General features: G+C 38.3%; 1 protein-coding gene across 1 annotated transcript in view; it reads left to right on the forward strand.

The window, feature by feature from the left end:
* spon1a (spondin 1a) overlaps nt 1-16721 on the forward strand; it is a 56638-nt gene that overhangs the window by 12793 nt on the left and 27124 nt on the right. The window contains exons 4-6 of the mRNA XM_086285969.1: nt 1300-1373; nt 1759-1881; nt 5496-5644. Coding sequence (XP_086142095.1) covers nt 1300-1373; nt 1759-1881; nt 5496-5644 — 346 coding nt within the window. The remainder of the gene's footprint in view (nt 1-1299; nt 1374-1758; nt 1882-5495; nt 5645-16721) is intronic.

A 16721-nucleotide genomic window follows, 5' to 3' on the forward strand; every position in this document is an offset into this window, starting at 1 on the left:
TTGCAAACGGTCTTATCCTTCAAACTATACAGTATTCTCAGTCACTTACAGAATGTCATTATTGTACACACAGAGATAACTGGATGTGTTAAAGTCCCAGCATTTATCAAATTCTTGATCTTCCACCTAATCTGCAGGATTACCTGCATTGAACATCTTGGTTTTAAATGGATATTCACAGTGATCATCTCTTTGTTTCTCCAGTTTTGTAGAAAACTAATATTTGGCTATTTAACAATATAAATATAGACTTTGGAATTTATTGTATATTGCTGTTATCCACTGATATAGACTTTGCATTTGCCATTGAAGTGGTCATTCATGCTTTTTTTAAATTTATGTGAGAGGTGCATGTGGACATATCAGCAGTGAGATGTGCAGCTCTGTGTAAAAACACAATAAATATATAAGATTTCACACCCTGTAGGCTAATGCACATTTCCTGTTGTTTTTGGGATTAGCTCAGCTCAATAGAGGATGCTGCTGCTCAGCGTAGCATAGCATCCAAACTGTCCAGCTGGAAGGGGCCCACCTGGATCAGATGTTACCCCTGGACTTGCATCCAGTATCTCATTGTTGGGGTTTATCCCCGTGGAAACCTTCCTGCAACCATGGCTGGTGTAAATGGCTGGTGTTTGTGAGGAAGTTAGGTCCCCGTTGGCTTGTTTTCTGTTGTTGCTTCTCAAGTCTGTTGGCATCTGAAAAGGTCTCTTTGTGGCTAATTTACATGTCAAGGCCCCACATAGACATATGCTTCTTCACTACTGAATGAAATAAGCCTCTGAAACAGCTCAATCTAGAAAAACCTCCCCATTGCAGACCTCACATTTGGTGGGCATTACTTTTGGCCTGTCATTCATTCTTTATTGACATAGTGCATAGCCAGCTGTACTGTACCAGGCATTTTGGTGAACTACCTTAGGAACTTTTGTCGAACTTTAACCTTTATTACTGAGGCACACTTTTTGGTTTATTGTAGTTTAATGCATTAAATAACTTGAAAAACATTCTTTTAATTTCCTGAGTTCTAATATCTGCTTTCAGGAAGATACTGAAAAACAGAGAAATAGGTCTATGAATAACTCTACAACTATTTGCTCTGCCATGACAAACAGCTCAGACTAGTATTGTTATTAAAAAATACATAAATAAATAACATTTCCTCATTTTGTCCTGTCTTGGCATTTTCTTTTTGTAATTTGCACTCTTACTTTTTCCTCACTTTACACTTGCACGTTGTGTTCCCCTCAACAAACTTTGCTTCTCACAGTTCCCCTCTTTTCTTGTTAATCTATTTAGGGCTAGCATTGTGCAGAAAAGGATAATCTATTTCCAGGATGAAGGCTTACTCACCAAGAAACTGTGTGAGAAAGGTAGGTTCCTTATAACGCTTTGGATAAAAAGTATTACTATCAAAATGATGCTTTCTTTTTGCTCCCCATTGACAACCTTTTATTTTTTTCTATCCTTTTACTCAATTTTTTCGTTCGCAATTTTTACATTTCACTTTGTCATGCACTGATGCGAATGATTGTGAGTACGACGCCCCGGGGGTTGCATGGCAATGGATGCCACACTGAGTGGCGAATCAAAAGAACAGTGCTGTACACCTTTTCTCCCTGTTCTTCCTTTTGGCTCACCGCTTTCTTAACCATCACTCTCTTATATGACAGGCACCCATCTCTTCTGCTCCTTATTCTAATCAGTAATCTTACTCTGTGTGATCTTTTTTTTTTTTCTCCCATCACTTCTGTACAGAATCCCTGTATGGAGATACTACTGATAAACCATTGCTTGACTGTTGTGCCTGTGGAACGGCAAAGTACAGAGTCACCTTCTATGGGAACTGGTCAGAGAAGATTCACCCCAAAGACTATCCCCGTAAGCACAATTTTTCAGTTCTTCATGTCATCTCATGTCTTATACATACTGCATGAATTAAGGAATTGTCACTAAAGAAACTAAACCTGTAGTAATGTGATTTTGCTAACACGCATTGTGGGCATAGCCATAATTTTAATTTAAATTAGCATTGATTCTTCTGTGGTTATAAATTCTTACTATGAACATTTAATTCTGCTTTGATAACATCAAACGTAAAACCACAGTGCCTTCTTACAAAACAGGTGTTTGTCTTCTGATTTGTTGAAAGACTGTTCTAAAATAATGGATTGGAACTAAGAGTCACATAAAAGGTTGGATATCAGTGGGAAAATAGACTGTATGAAAAAATTATGTAGGGACGTAGGACATAGCCAGTTCTGGCTACCTACTACCTTGAGCACCATGAAGGCAACTGTCGTTGTGATTTGATGCCAAATAAATTAAACAGAATTTATCCGAATTGCTAATAAACTACTAGGATTTAATTAAACAAAAGTGAAGTAAGAAAGAAATTGTTATGGAGGATTGAACAACATGCAGAAAGCATTCTGGAAGTTTGAGAATTGTAACACTGGAGTAGGGATTGACTTCTTTTTGGTGCCTGCCTCAGTAGGCAGTTTTTGGTACTTCTGCAAACCACCAAAATATACACAATTTAGTGCTTGTTGTGGTTTACCCAGGGAAAGGATGGCTGCATGATTCACTGTGACAGTGGTTGTTTAACTGTGGAGCAACCAGATGACCAGGGTAAAAAAATATGGAATGAATCTAAGGCTACGTCCACACGTACCCGGGTGTTTTTGAAAACGCAAATTTTTCTATGCGTTTGCACCTTTCGACCACACGTAAACGCCGTTTTTGGTCACTGAAAAGATTTTTAAAAACTCCAGCCAGGGTGGATATTTTTGAAAACTCTGTTTTTGCATTTACGTGTGGACGAGAAAAACAGACAAAACGCAGCGTCAGAGGTGTGCGCATTTTTTGACTCACACTGTGTGCCACGTTATTGTTTCGGTGCAATGAATTTCTACAATACTGTTACTGTTAATTGTACTCTCTGCAGTGTTTAAATGCTTACATATACACACAGTTACTGTCCCTCCACACGTACGACTCGGTTCTGCTTCTATGCCCCAGCTTTGTTTACTTTTTCCCACCGAGGCTTCTAGACTTCTGATTGGCCAACATTTCTGCACAGTTAGGAATATATCGCCACCTGTTGCTTTGGCATGTTCCTAGCAGAGTTTTCCTTCATTTCTGCCTTTACGTGTGGACGGGATTATTTTTTAAAACGAAAACGGAAAATCTTTGTTTTCAAAAATACCCGTGTACGTGTGGACGTAGCCTAAGTTGAATAGGAGTTGTGTATGGGAAAAGGATAAACAAGAATTTGTTGATACTCTTATTGGGAAAAATGTGTTTCCCTGACCAGTTAGTGAGTGGTTGCAAGTGGTTGCTTCCAAAGTTTGCATAGAAGATGCACATTGCCTGTAAACAGTTGCCAACTTCATTTAAATGCTTTCTAGCTTTTAATGTAGGACATGCCAAAAACAATGTGAAAACCACTGCATACCCCTTAATGGCAACACCATTCCCTGGTCATTTGGCTGTATAACAAACACACTAAAAAAATGTTCAGGAATGGTTTGTGTAAGATAATGAAGCATTTAAGATAAAACTTAAATAACTAGCCCAAATAAACACCCTAAACTTATAAAGAATAGCTAACTCACTCTCACATTTGACCAAAACAGCAACTCTACAGTGTGGATGATTTAGCTCTGTGGTTTAGGCGCTGGTTATAGGCCTGAGTAATGATGTGAGTATTGAGCTATTTTACTGTGGTTGGGTGCACTGCATATAACCTTGAGACTCACAATCAGGATGTGAATGGACTTTAAGATTACACTGGCTCTCTTGTTTAAATCAGGCTCTTGCCATTCAGATCAATATGCCGATTAGAGTGGAATAAGATAAACCCTGAGATCGAAAAGCGAGCTAATTCACTGTTTTATAGAAGGAGTAGCTATATGAGAGTCACTGTCACACAAATTTATGAAGACACACACAAACACACACACATACACACACACACCTCACAGATAGATCAATTGTTAAAAGGATAGGGCAAGCTGTGTGGCTTCTATTTCTTTCCCTTGCTACAGATTGATTCGTCCTTGCACAAAGTTATTTCCTTGGTAAGTAGTTGAAATATCTCTGCACATATTGTACTACACAATATTATTCACTGACTACACCACAGAAAGGATATAGTATGATTTTGCTCTTCTGTAGTAGAAGTACATTTTTTGCTACTCGAGATCTGCTTTTGAGCCACATTTCACTCTCCTATTCTTAACTATGTTTCCTTTAACTGGAGAAGCCATACACTGCTGTTCTGACTGAATTTTAGTGTAAAACAGGCCAACAGGAGATTTTTTTTAACTACGTGACATGATAACCTTGACAGTTCTATTTTCTTTTTCCCCCTTTGTCCCCATTATATGTCATACAGACAAGTGCAGCTATTTAGTTCAAGTGATGGCAGTTCCCTTGGACAGAGTGTAGACACCTGCCCTAGAAAGATTGATAGAATTAATATATAAGATATTAAGATAAAAGAATAAAAAAGAACAGCATTCCTCCATCAAACTTAAACAAAATATATTAAACAATTATGTCTTTCATTTTTTATCTTGTTTGTCTTCTTTTCCCTTGGACTAAATATTAATTTTCTTTGTAAGATTTCACAAGCCTGTGCATTCACAGCGACAAAAATTGTTTCTTTTTACATTAGATAAAGTAAAGTTTTTCAACACCACAACTACACTGTCCTAAATTCATCTTCTATGAATCCAAACATCCAGACTAATTTAACTGCCTTATAGTATGTCCCAGATAAATATACGACTTGCCACTTGACTGCTATTGAACTATTTTCCATCATATGTGGGTGAGAATATCATGTTTAAAATGAACAAAAACTTTACAAAAACCTCTGGCATTAACTCATTTTTTTTGCAGCATTGTATTTTCATTTGCAATTTAACTTTGAAAAAAATAATAATTATATATATATATATATATATATATATATATATATATATATATATATATATATATATATATATTGTATGTATAATAAGGGTATAATAAGGCTTTTAGTCACAAGCTCATGGTGCTTTATAGGTTTAACCAGGGGTATACAAACATTATTATACTTTCTGATTGGTAGAGCAGAGTGTCCTTTCAATACTGGTTCATAATAAGATCCTAGTAGGCAAGGTGATAATAAGATAGGATGGGGGATAATATAAGAATGTGAAAACATGAAACACCAAGAGCTTGAGTTAGATTATTGTGATCCCACAGTAAGATAGTAAGGACAAAAAATGACCTGTAGTCACTAGGAGCCTATCGATCCTAGATAAACTACAGTATTCTATATATTGTTATGCTTTACATAATAGTGGAGGTTGAGGTGTGATGTCTACTGCTGCATTCTTGGTTTGATTGCCGGTGTGGGATCAGTAATGGAATGATGCAGAGGGCATTTTAGGAAAAAGGGTGAGATGGCCAATTAAAATAAGTTTTATTGTTTGGCTTTACAGGTCGTGCCAATCATTGGTCAGCAATAATTGGTGCCTCCCACTCTAAGAACTATGTCCTGTGGGAATATGGGGGCTTTGCCAGTGAAGGTGTCAAACAAGTGGCTGAGCTGGGTTCACCAGTTAAAATGGAGGAGGAGATCAGGCAGAAGGTAAGATACTCCAGTTGAGATGACTGTATTATACATGTGGTAAAAAGCATTTAAATTTGTATTAATAAGATATGCAGTCGGGATATTTACCAAGTAAATGGGTCGATTGTGGCTCAAGAGTTGGGAGTTCGTCTTGTAATCGGAAGGTTGCCGGTTCGAGCCCCGGCTCAGACAGTCTCGGTCGTTGTGTCCTTGGGCAAGACACTTCACCTACCGCCTACTGGTGTTGGCCAGAGGGGCCGATGGCGCAATATGGCAGCCTCGCTTCTGTCAGTCTGCCCCAGGGCAGCTGTGGCTACAACTGTAGCTTGCCTTCACCAGTGTATGAATGTGAGAGTGAATGAATAGTGTTATTGTAAAGTGCTTTGATGGGTCCCGAAAAACGCTATATAAATGCAATCCATTATTATTATTATAAGTAAATGAACTTATTTCTAAGAATGTTTTTCCTTGACGAAAACTGGTAAAAAAAAAAAAGGGGGGGGAGGAAAAATGAATTGTGCAACACCACAGGAACCTTAGTGGATGTTCCAGGGAAGGCACACCTGAGTGCGGTATACGATGAATTGCTTTGACATTGTTGTCCAGATCATTTAGTGCTTTCAGGCATCTTTGCTATTCTTAGCCTGCCTCTACTACCACATTTAACCAGTACACAGCATCAGGAGCAGTACCGCTGCTGGGAACCGGTTTAGACGTTAGAAGCTTAGAAGATATTTTCCCAGGTGTTTCATGAAATTTGGATCAATTATACCTCTAAAAAGTGCAGCCGCATCAGTTAATCTTTGATCACAACATGGGGTTTGAGACAACTCAGGAAGTGCTTTGAAGGCAAAAGGAGGAACCTGTTGTTTTTCATCAAGACAGTTAATTAGTAGCTGATTTCAGTTAGGTTGGACTATGTCTCTCTATGTGTATCCGAAGGATGTTTCTTTTATTTTAACTTTATAACTGTCTTTTACAGCATCTGATTTTCTTTCCAATGAAGTCTGAACTTTTTATACAGTCTTTGTACTTGTCATGTTCTTCCTGCTTCCTTGGACTATAATCTCTGGTACTTCCACAAATAGCATGTTATAACTTTTTTTTTCTACCTCCGCGTTGCTGTCTCTCTGTCTCAAAATTACCCATGCAGGCGTCTCACCAGGCATATGGTCCCGTTGAGCGCTTCCTGCTAGCTAATTTTGAAGACCTGGTGTTGCTGTCATGGTCCTGGGTCATGCGACCCAGTGTTTTGTGTTTTAGCCTATTTTGATGTTTATTCTTTGTTTAGGGTCACTAAGGCAGTCCAGCCATTTGTACATACTACCCGTGTATTAAGTCTCCCTTGCCCTTCGTGTGGTTATGTCATCTCCCCTGTACTACGTCTCCCCGGTTCATGTGTCTTGTCTAATCTCCATGTTTCCTGTTTTACTTTGAAAGTCTGTATTCACGGTCAGTGTATTCAGTTTCACTCCTTCTGTCCTGTCGTTAAGTTCATGTGTGTCAGCTGTGTTCCCATGTGTGGCCACTTCCCCTGATCATCCCTCATGTGTATTTAGTCTCTGTGTTTCATACAGTCTGTCTCGCGTCGTCTGTGTTATCTCCCCTACCCCTTGTCATAGTATCCCAGCCATAGTTTGTAGTTTGCAGTCTAAATCTCATTAGAGTCATAGTTTCCCAGTCTATGTTCAGGTTTTCCCTCAGTTACTTTGTTGTTCTTTTCCATGAGTTTTTCAGCCATAATAAAAGGCTCGTTTTGGTTGGAATCCACTCCTGCATCCTCGTTTGTGTTCGCACCTGGGTCCACCACACACCTTTCTGCACGGTCTGCCTCCGCAGACCTTGACAGTTGCAGCAGATAATGAGGGCATAGTTTGAGTAAGGGGGTCTCCATGTCATTTCTACCTTCCCACAGCTATTGCAACACACTCTATTATTCTTTTCTCTCTGCCTGGATCATTAGACAAGTTTCTTCCATGGTTAGAGGTGAAAGTGAAATTGGGTTTGGATTTGACTGACAAATAGAAAATGTTTTCTAGAAAATACAAATTTGATTTAATTTAAACTGGCTTTCCTCGTATTATGTCTGGAGAACATGAAACAGAAATTCTTCACAAATGTAATCAAACTGTGAAAGAGAACCCCCTTTTCTTTAGATGATTTACATTGCTGGACTGGACGCTATATTTTTTTCAGCAAACAATAATATGTGGCAGAGCACGCAAAAACCTGGCGAACAACATTTTAATTTTTTTTTTTTGCTTTGTAATGTTTCTTTAGGTTTTGAAACTTAAAGATTAACATTTGCAAATGTAAATGATTAAACTTCTGATTTAAAAAAAACAAAACAAAGCAAAAAATCCCCCCTCCAACAGACTTAGAAGAATCCAGTGATAAATCACAATCCACGCATTATTGCCAATGGCTATACATGGAACAGTTGCCAACATCACTAAAGGGGGAGACTTTCTCTCGTGCCTTGCCTGGTCAACCCTCCCTTAGCAGTTTGGCTGTCTGACCCTGGGTTTCCCACTCGTAGCCGAGAAGTTTTTTTGCATTTTATTCAGCAAGCTACATTTTTGGGACACGGTTTTGAGAGATTTTGCAGACAGTGAAGTTAAGATAACAAACACTGGGAATATTGCAAAGTCTAGTTGTTCTTGATGGTGTCTTGCTTGGTTGTTTTTGTGAGCACCCAGGACTGCAGCGAATGATTGTACTGTAGTAAATGAGGTACTTTTTCTCACCAATAACAATCATATCATCACCGAGTGTGGCTTGGCTTGTGCAGTTTATTTTATCTCAAGAAGGTATTGAGAGCTACCCCTTGTTTACAATTATGTTGCCTAACAGCTGCATAATGACTCAGTAGTAAAGTGGAATTGGCACATGATTGCAGGATGATGGTTACACTGGCAATCAGTATAAACCTGATTGGTCTCATACTAGTGAGATGCATGCTGTTATTCATTGCCCGACATGATGGAAAAGTAGTGAATAATCAACCTTTTTCAGTCATCTGTACATGGCTTAATTAGCATCATTTACAGAATTGTGTAGGTAGACATGATGGTTCTGTAAATAGGTCATTTTCCCTCACGAGGCTCATGCGTTACCCCCGTTTGTTGAAAACGGGTTTAGTCTGATGAACAGAAACTAAAAAACATGTTTTGTGCAATCACCTCACATGTCCACCGTATCCAGTTTTCTACAAATAATAAAACACAGAAAGTCAGTCGATGCCTTTTAAGTACGGAGGCTCGGTGAAGGAGACTCCCTCTTTTGAGCAGTGTAACGCGGCTTGGTAAACGCTGACGCAAACAGAAAGCTGATTCGCTTTTGTGTCAGGTGAGGCGTCAAGGGGGAGCAGCTAGCGATGAATGCAAAATTGATATTCATAGTCAGGCTTCACTCCAGCCAAGGGATGCACTGATCTGAGTGTTCATAGAAAGTTTCATTTGCAGAGCCAAGCAGTTATGCAGACCACGCGAACACACACACAGAAAACCCCCCAAAAAACATTTCTACAGACAGTCTTTTTTTATCTTGCCTCTGTCAGTTCAGACTATGATGACTTTATTTTATATTCAACTTTGCCACCCTTTCAGACCTACAACAAGGGTTGGCTCTACAATGTGTCTTGCTGCTCCTGCTCCTCAGATAGGTGGCGAAAAATATTTGACATCTCATATCCTCTGGGATTAGCTACATCTTTAAAATTGGAATTTCAGTATAGTACACCTCTACCGATAACGGCACCAATGTTTAGTATTGGATTTTCTTTTTAGAAGAAGAATGATAAAATATATTGATGTGACATGCACAGGTGGCTATATTTACCTTATCCATCTCCACTAGCTTTCTGCTTGTCTTGCATAATTAACAAGCAGTTCTATATCTGTCTTTAAAAAGTCTGCCAGAGACTTTTTAAATGAACCCTTCAGCCTCATATCATCTATGTAGCTTGTGCCATACAACTAAACGAATTAAACTAAAATGACAAAGGTTACTGTAATTACTCATTTAAGGATTTATATATTGAAATAATTGCCATAAACTTACATTTTTCAGTGGTTTAAAAGGTCTTTTGGTCCAATGTCAAATAAAAGGACACATGTCTTAAGACATATGTAAAGTAGCTTTAGTAGGTGAGATGCAGATTGTAAAGCAGGACCGAACACTTTTTTTCTTTTATAAAAAAAGGCTTTCGGACAGTAAACAGATGTGCATACTGTTCCATATGTCATATACAAATGTGATTATCAGAGGACTTGGCAGCACCGGGATGCAGCCAGAGTTCATTGTTGTTGTCCCTCCTTTCATGTTTGAGGTGATTTGTATATGCATTCAATCATTATAGACGCGCAGTGTGTCACTAATGAGAAGTTTAATGAGACTCTCTCCAGGACAAGCGGCCAGGGCCAAGGCCTTAGACGGATTATGAAATCTTCTATTTCCTTTCACAGCATGGGGTGTTTTTCATTATTGCACAGTACAGACGCTTACGGAATTCTCTATTATCGTGAGCTCTGCAGCTGTGTCATAGAGTGGCGATAACACCACTCGGGCTAGAGCCAGAAAGAGACATTACAGATTAATGACAGGAAATGCAGATCTGTATAAACAGATGCACCTGTTGCCCTTAAAATATTGCCTTTTTTTTTTTTTGCACTTTTATTTTTTTTAATTTTGTTTGTAAAAGTGACTGAGATCCCCTCTAAATTCCATTTTGAATGTCAGAGCTTAATGTATGAAATTTCTCAGCTGGATTCATTCAGTTGGTAAAGCTGTTACCCTGATTGCTGCTTGCATTTTATTACTGTCAAATTGTCTTGCTGATGGAAGCTAAAGGTAGGATTAGAGCTGACTAGGAGAACAACAGGTATTATGGGAAAAAAAATGTTAGCTTGTTTTTAATGTTTTCCTCCTTCTGATCCCCCTTTGTGTGCTCCTAACAAGAATTCAAATGATAATTCTTCAGTTAAGTTGTTGTCAGAACAGTAAGGTCTGCCATCTGTAAGTGGGAGGCCTGTAGTTAGGAGCGTGGGAAGAGAATAATAGATATGCAGGTTCCTTTGGGTCCTTGACTCAGTCTGAATGAGCAGGTGTGTATGTGTGTTTCTGCTTGTATACAGAGAATTACCTCAAAACCACTCTTCAGTGCATTGAAATCTTTATTCCCTGTGGTTTTTGCTATACTTTAATTACCTGTCTTGGTAGTATTGACCAAACACAAACCCCACTGGTTAAAAAAACAAAAAAAAAAACAAAGCAAAAAAAAGAAAAAAAAAAAGAAGAACGACCGAAAAGAAAAAAGAAAAAACAAAAACAAAATCAAGCACTGATTTGAAGTACCATTTTTAGAATTTATTAATGAAAGGTATCATAAGAATTGGTTCTGGTGACATTCCTACTTTTCATCTAGTCTTTGATGAGAAGAATAAAGTAATGTTCTGTTATCTTCGATTTCTATTAGTGTTTTTTCTTTATGAGGAATCGATGCTGTTTTGTTGTTTTCATTTTTCGTTTTATATAGCTGGATTTTGTTTTCTTTAACCAACAACTCCACTAATGCAATAATTTGCACAGGAACAGCTACAGAAACCTGAAAAGTATCTGGACAAATGTGTGCACGGCTGAGCGTGAAATACACATCAGGAGCACATCATGAAACCAGAATTACAAAAGCATACAAATTTCAAAGTGGGTTCAAATTTGTATTCACATTTTCATCATGAGTGGATGCATTTATTTTTTTTACTTATTTTCTTATACTGAAGGTTTTCTGATGTAATTAAAGAGTCATGTAATTGAGTATTAGTGTTTTACTGGGTGTAAAAGGAAAACCTGCAAACACTTACATTACTTAAAAAATATTTGACCACCTGTATAGATGCATCAATGAAATTTTATTTATTTTTATTGTGTGTTCCATGACATCGTGTACTTCACAATTGCTGAAAACACACACTCTTTGTTTTAATGACTGTTGACATGATTGCATGTGTGGAAATGTGTTTATGAGATTCATACAGTAGGCACTCTCCTTGTATATTTTATGAAGTCAATGACACAGAAAGACAAGTGGCTTACTAAAAGGGGTCAAGTTGTGCAGGTGCTGGGGGTTTTAAATTCTGTTTGAATTCACGGTGGTTCAGATTTTTACACTCGAGTGCTTCTGAGCTAAATCTTTCTCAACCATGTTATAATATAATGAAGCACTGAAAGGGGAAACTCACTGTCTTAAAGGAGGCCATGTCCTAGACTGTTGCCAGATGAGGATCTTCCAATTTTTTGGTTGGATAAACAATTTCATACATGTCTAAATAGCTATGTATTATCTTAAGTACTGTTGTATTAATATATTAGTACACTACAATTGCCACAAGTTGCATGCTTGTTTTTCCCCCTCCCGTTTTGTGGCTTTAATGATTGTACTAAACTCCAGTATACCGTTTTTGTACTTCTTGTGTGTCTGTGCTTGCATGCTGGTGCACGAGTTCAGGTTTGCCACAACGGGATAGCAATTAGTTCTAAAGGGGCCTCCAACAGAGTGAAGTCTTGACCCTAACTCTGTATCCAGCCTTGCCAAGCCATGTTGGACGGTGCCAAACCTCAGTGGGTGAAAGAGCATGCAGAAATTCCTAACACTTCACTACCCACTACCACAGTACCAACCCCCTTGGCTTTTTCTTCTGGGTAGTATATATATATATATATATATATATATATATATATATATATATATATATATGAACAAAAACAAACAAACGAATAAAAAAACCCTCGACTTTAGGAATGAATTATTCTTTAATTTCAGCTGGCATTTTTTTCTTGGCCTGTCAAGCCCAGCAGAGATATTCCTGTTTGAGAAAACAAAGCTCTCAAAAATCTTAATGCGGGCTTTGGCTCCCAGAACTGTTATTATGATTCCCACAATCGAACAGTACAGCCAGAGGCAGGCACATTTTAAAATTTGGTGGGGTAAAAGTAAGCCAGTGTGTGCTTTGTGTATGTGTCTCTCTGTGTGCATTTGACTGCACACAGAAATGCATTTTTATATTAACAGGTTATAACAGCGAGACGTATTCATACAGATATGTTTTTATATGTCCTCCATTTGTGTGTGTGTGTGTGTGTGTGTGTGTGTGTGTGTGTGTGTGTGTGTGTGTGTGTGTGTGTGTGTGTGTGTGTGGCCCTAATGTTGAGTTAACTGGCATTGGGTGTAACTGGCTGACTCACATTTCAGGGCTGCCTACACAAGGATAAGAGGTGGATTATTCTGGAATCTCACACATCTTGGCCAGAGGCAGCTTTGATAAAGCCATCCCAATACCAAGTCCCATAGAGAGGACTAGGCAGAGCTGTAGTCCCTCATGTGAATGTTTCAAGGCATTCAAAGACTGCTTATTTTCCCTGTGTGTCTTGTTTGGATGTGCCAGAACTTTCCTGTGAATGTTTGTCAGTTCCTCGGAGTGCGAGATGACACAGTTTAGGGAAGTTAAAATTAAAATTTATGCTAAACATTGAGATGCTTTGACTTAGTGCTCAGTTTGTTGTCTCTAAGGGTTAGCTTTCTCCCTTTTATCAGGGAGAAACATAATCAAAGCTATTAATACCTCCCTTGTGTTTCATGTGTTTATCTGTTTATATGCATGTGTGCTTTTGAGCTTGTTTGTTTGTGAAGTCAACTTCAGATTTCCTAGTTGACGTGGCACTGCCTGTGTGTGAGTAGTCTGCTGTTAAGTGTCCAGACTGCTACATCTTGCAGATCTAGAACAAAGTATAAGGAATTGGCAAAGCGGCATAGAGGGATTGGGAAATGGTTTGAGAAAGTATGTTTAAATTAAGCATGCACTCAGTAACAGAATAGTGTACATGGTTAATGAGACATATGCATGGGACTATATGCCTTTCACATGCTCACACACATGCTTACTCAACTGCAAAAGGCTGTATTACTCAGTGTAGTTTTCCTTCCCATCTGTTGGGAACTGAAGCTATTCTAATTTACTGTACATGGTAACATTTGATGTAACAAATTAAACAAAAAATACTGGTAAAAATAGTTTTTTTTGCTGGTTAATCATGGTAACATATTGTGAAGTTACAGTACAACCTGCATGCAGTATTTTCCATTACAAAGTCTGAACTTACCTTTGAATTATAGAATGGAAGCGTCTCTAATTTTTTTAAAGATGGTCATGAGATGAAGGCCAACTAAATAAATAAATCATCTTTAGAAATTTGTGTAATCGTTTATTCATGAGGTGCCGCGATAAATCTGTTTTCAGTAATAGCTCTTACCTGTTATGTTGTCCCCGTGAAAATGAGACCATGGGTCTGAGGCCCACTATTCACCTCAATCGCCATATCATTTGGCAGATTGGGGACTACGGGTATGTCTTCACAGGCATGGGTTAAACAGATCAAACAGAGAAATACTGACTGACAGCTAAGGACCTAGCAAACCATTAAGACACTACCATGAAGCCTCTGTTGCAGAGTACGTTGTGATTGTACGCCACTAAATTCATCCATAGAAAGATTTAGCTGGCGAGGTTATTGCATTATTACATTGCTGGTAAAACAAACAGCTGCTGTGGGCATTAGTGAAATATAATGAAAGGAAAAACTGTGTCTAAACATGAAGAGGCACAGAGAGTCACAGTTACATTCTAGCTGATGTGTGGCAGCAGCCATTCAGCTGCTATCAGCTACTTTCAGAACACATGAGATAAATCCACGCATTTTTAGGCAACAAATGAACCTGTAAGCTGCATTATTTGTTTTCAAATCTTAAAAAAAAAAACACTAAAAATGTGGGACGTTTACAAATTACACCTCCAACGGATGCTTCTGTCCTGCAACATTCAGTGATAGAAGCTGCGTTCGGTAATAATAGAGCACACTGTGTGAGTATATTTATAATGGTTTAGTACCAGGTTTCGAGATAAAAATCGAACCGTGTGAGAGGGAAAAGAGGAATAGATAGCTTTATCTTTCATCATCACTATCATTAGTCTACAGTTGCTTCGTATGAAAGTCAGGGAGACAGCCATGATTTATTGTCTAGAAACACTGTTTTTGTACCACTAGAGCTTTTTTTTTTAAAAATCCTGGGTTTATTGTTTATTCATTTACTTTTAATGCAGTGTCTTTCATTTATAATGTATTATTTCCTCAAATGCATTAAAAAGCTCATTACTCTCTGTGTGTGTGCGTGGGTGTGTGTGTGTGTGTGTGTCTGTGTGTGTGTTTCACACGAACAAAACACTCTTATGATTCTTCACTGCCTTTAGAGAGAACTAACAAACACATGATATTAATTTTATCTGCTTGGGTCAGCTTCTTCTTGCATTGAAGATTTTAGAGGCAGTAAAACTGTCTGGTCATTGTATCAGAACTGGTAAATGTTTAATTTCATGTATGTGTGTTAAAGCTGCCTTATAATAACTTTCTTGCATGTAAAGATTAACGGGGACAGTGGTGTCCGCATAGATAGTTGTGTTCTTTGTTTGTGCACTGCAGCTGAGCTCAGTTGCCGCACATGTTGTAAAATAGCTATGCACTGTTATACAATATATGCAGCACAGAGATATAGCTCTGACAGTTTTTGTTGTTTTGCATACTGTGTATTTATGCTAAGTTATGTTTTGCCTTTAGCATGTGTGTCCCCCTTGCTTAGTTAATGTCTCTTGTGAGTTCCAGACTGAATTATGCATTCTGATTCATAGCTGTTTGTAGAGTCAGTAATGATTTAAAGGTATCTAATTTTGTATGGATGGCGATGCATGGCTGGATTATATCTGGTTTTAATATTACTAACATTTGGTAGTTTTATGATTATCACATACTCTGCAGTGCAGTACATCTAACCACAGTGGCCACTGACCTCCTTAGAGAGCACGAATTCTGAAAGTAAGAATGAAAGTTAGTAAAATGGAAGAAAAAGCATAGAGAGCAGAGACACCCTAAACTGGGTCATCAAAGGCAGTTACCTCAATTCATCTCTAATAATATACCCTAGCCCTGGGCCCAGGTTTGCTGGAGTAGCCTGTATGATGGCTCAGGTTGCTTGATGAATGAGTGTGCCAGGCAGCACTATAGCCTTCCAGACTGTGCTGCAAGGCTCAGAGATTGCCACTGAGGACAACCATGGTCAGCAAATCAATTCATAGCTCTCTAGAGAAGTAGTGAGTGCTTGCAAACCCATCTGCCTTTAGCATGGATGATTCACTTGTCACCACATTTTCCCCATAGCCTGTGGGATGTTCTCCTGTCCTGTTTTGAGCAAGATTGGTGTGACTGAAGTGACTTCACCTATGCAATATCTGAGCTGCAGCCTATTCTGCAGGGCAGGATATGGGAATGTCAGTGGAGATTTAATTAACACCTAAAGGCTGCGTAAGCCTTTACGCTATGCGCTGATAACAGCCAGCTTGCATCCCATTGGAATTTCGAAGCAATTTTTTTATGTCTATTAATAGTTTGGAGTACGTGCTGGGACAGACAGATCAGAGATTCCTGAGCAGAACTTTGATTACAACATCAGACATGCTCGTATCTCACCCGGGGAAAAGACTGCTTTAGACCAAGTGGGGCTTTGGCTCAGAGGCAGAAAACAGCTCTTAATTCTACATAATTGTACTGTCCTAGGGAATAGTTTGGCCATTTTAAATACAGAAGGGATATTCTGGCATCTCTTCATTAAGAATAATCCTTCTGACCCACATCTTATTACCAAGAGCATTATGCAATAATCAAACAATGTTGGAAGTTCTGTATAATAATAATAATAATAATAATAATAATAATAATAATAATTCATTGAAAGTATATTGAAGTACATCTGAAATTGCAGGCGTGTAGACAAATTATAAGTTAACACAATAGTTATTTAGAGTCTTCAATGTCAGGTCAGGTTAGCGGTGGCAAAGCATATGAATGACTAATCTGCATAATTCTGCACACACAGGAAATATGTTTTTTTTTTTCTTATGGTAATAATATTGAGGTGACAAAATAACTGAGGTATTTGCATGGTAATTAGCACTAATGATGTTTTTAGCATGGTGATTATATGAGCGTCTGC

Source organism: Aulonocara sp. 'chitande type north' Nkhata Bay, linkage group LG1, assembly GCF_057382095.1.
Source record: "Aulonocara sp. 'chitande type north' Nkhata Bay isolate Kocher_YH1m ecotype deep benthic linkage group LG1, A_spYH_male_GT1.1, whole genome shotgun sequence".
Lineage (NCBI taxonomy): Eukaryota > Metazoa > Chordata > Actinopteri > Cichliformes > Cichlidae > Aulonocara > Aulonocara sp. 'chitande type north' Nkhata Bay.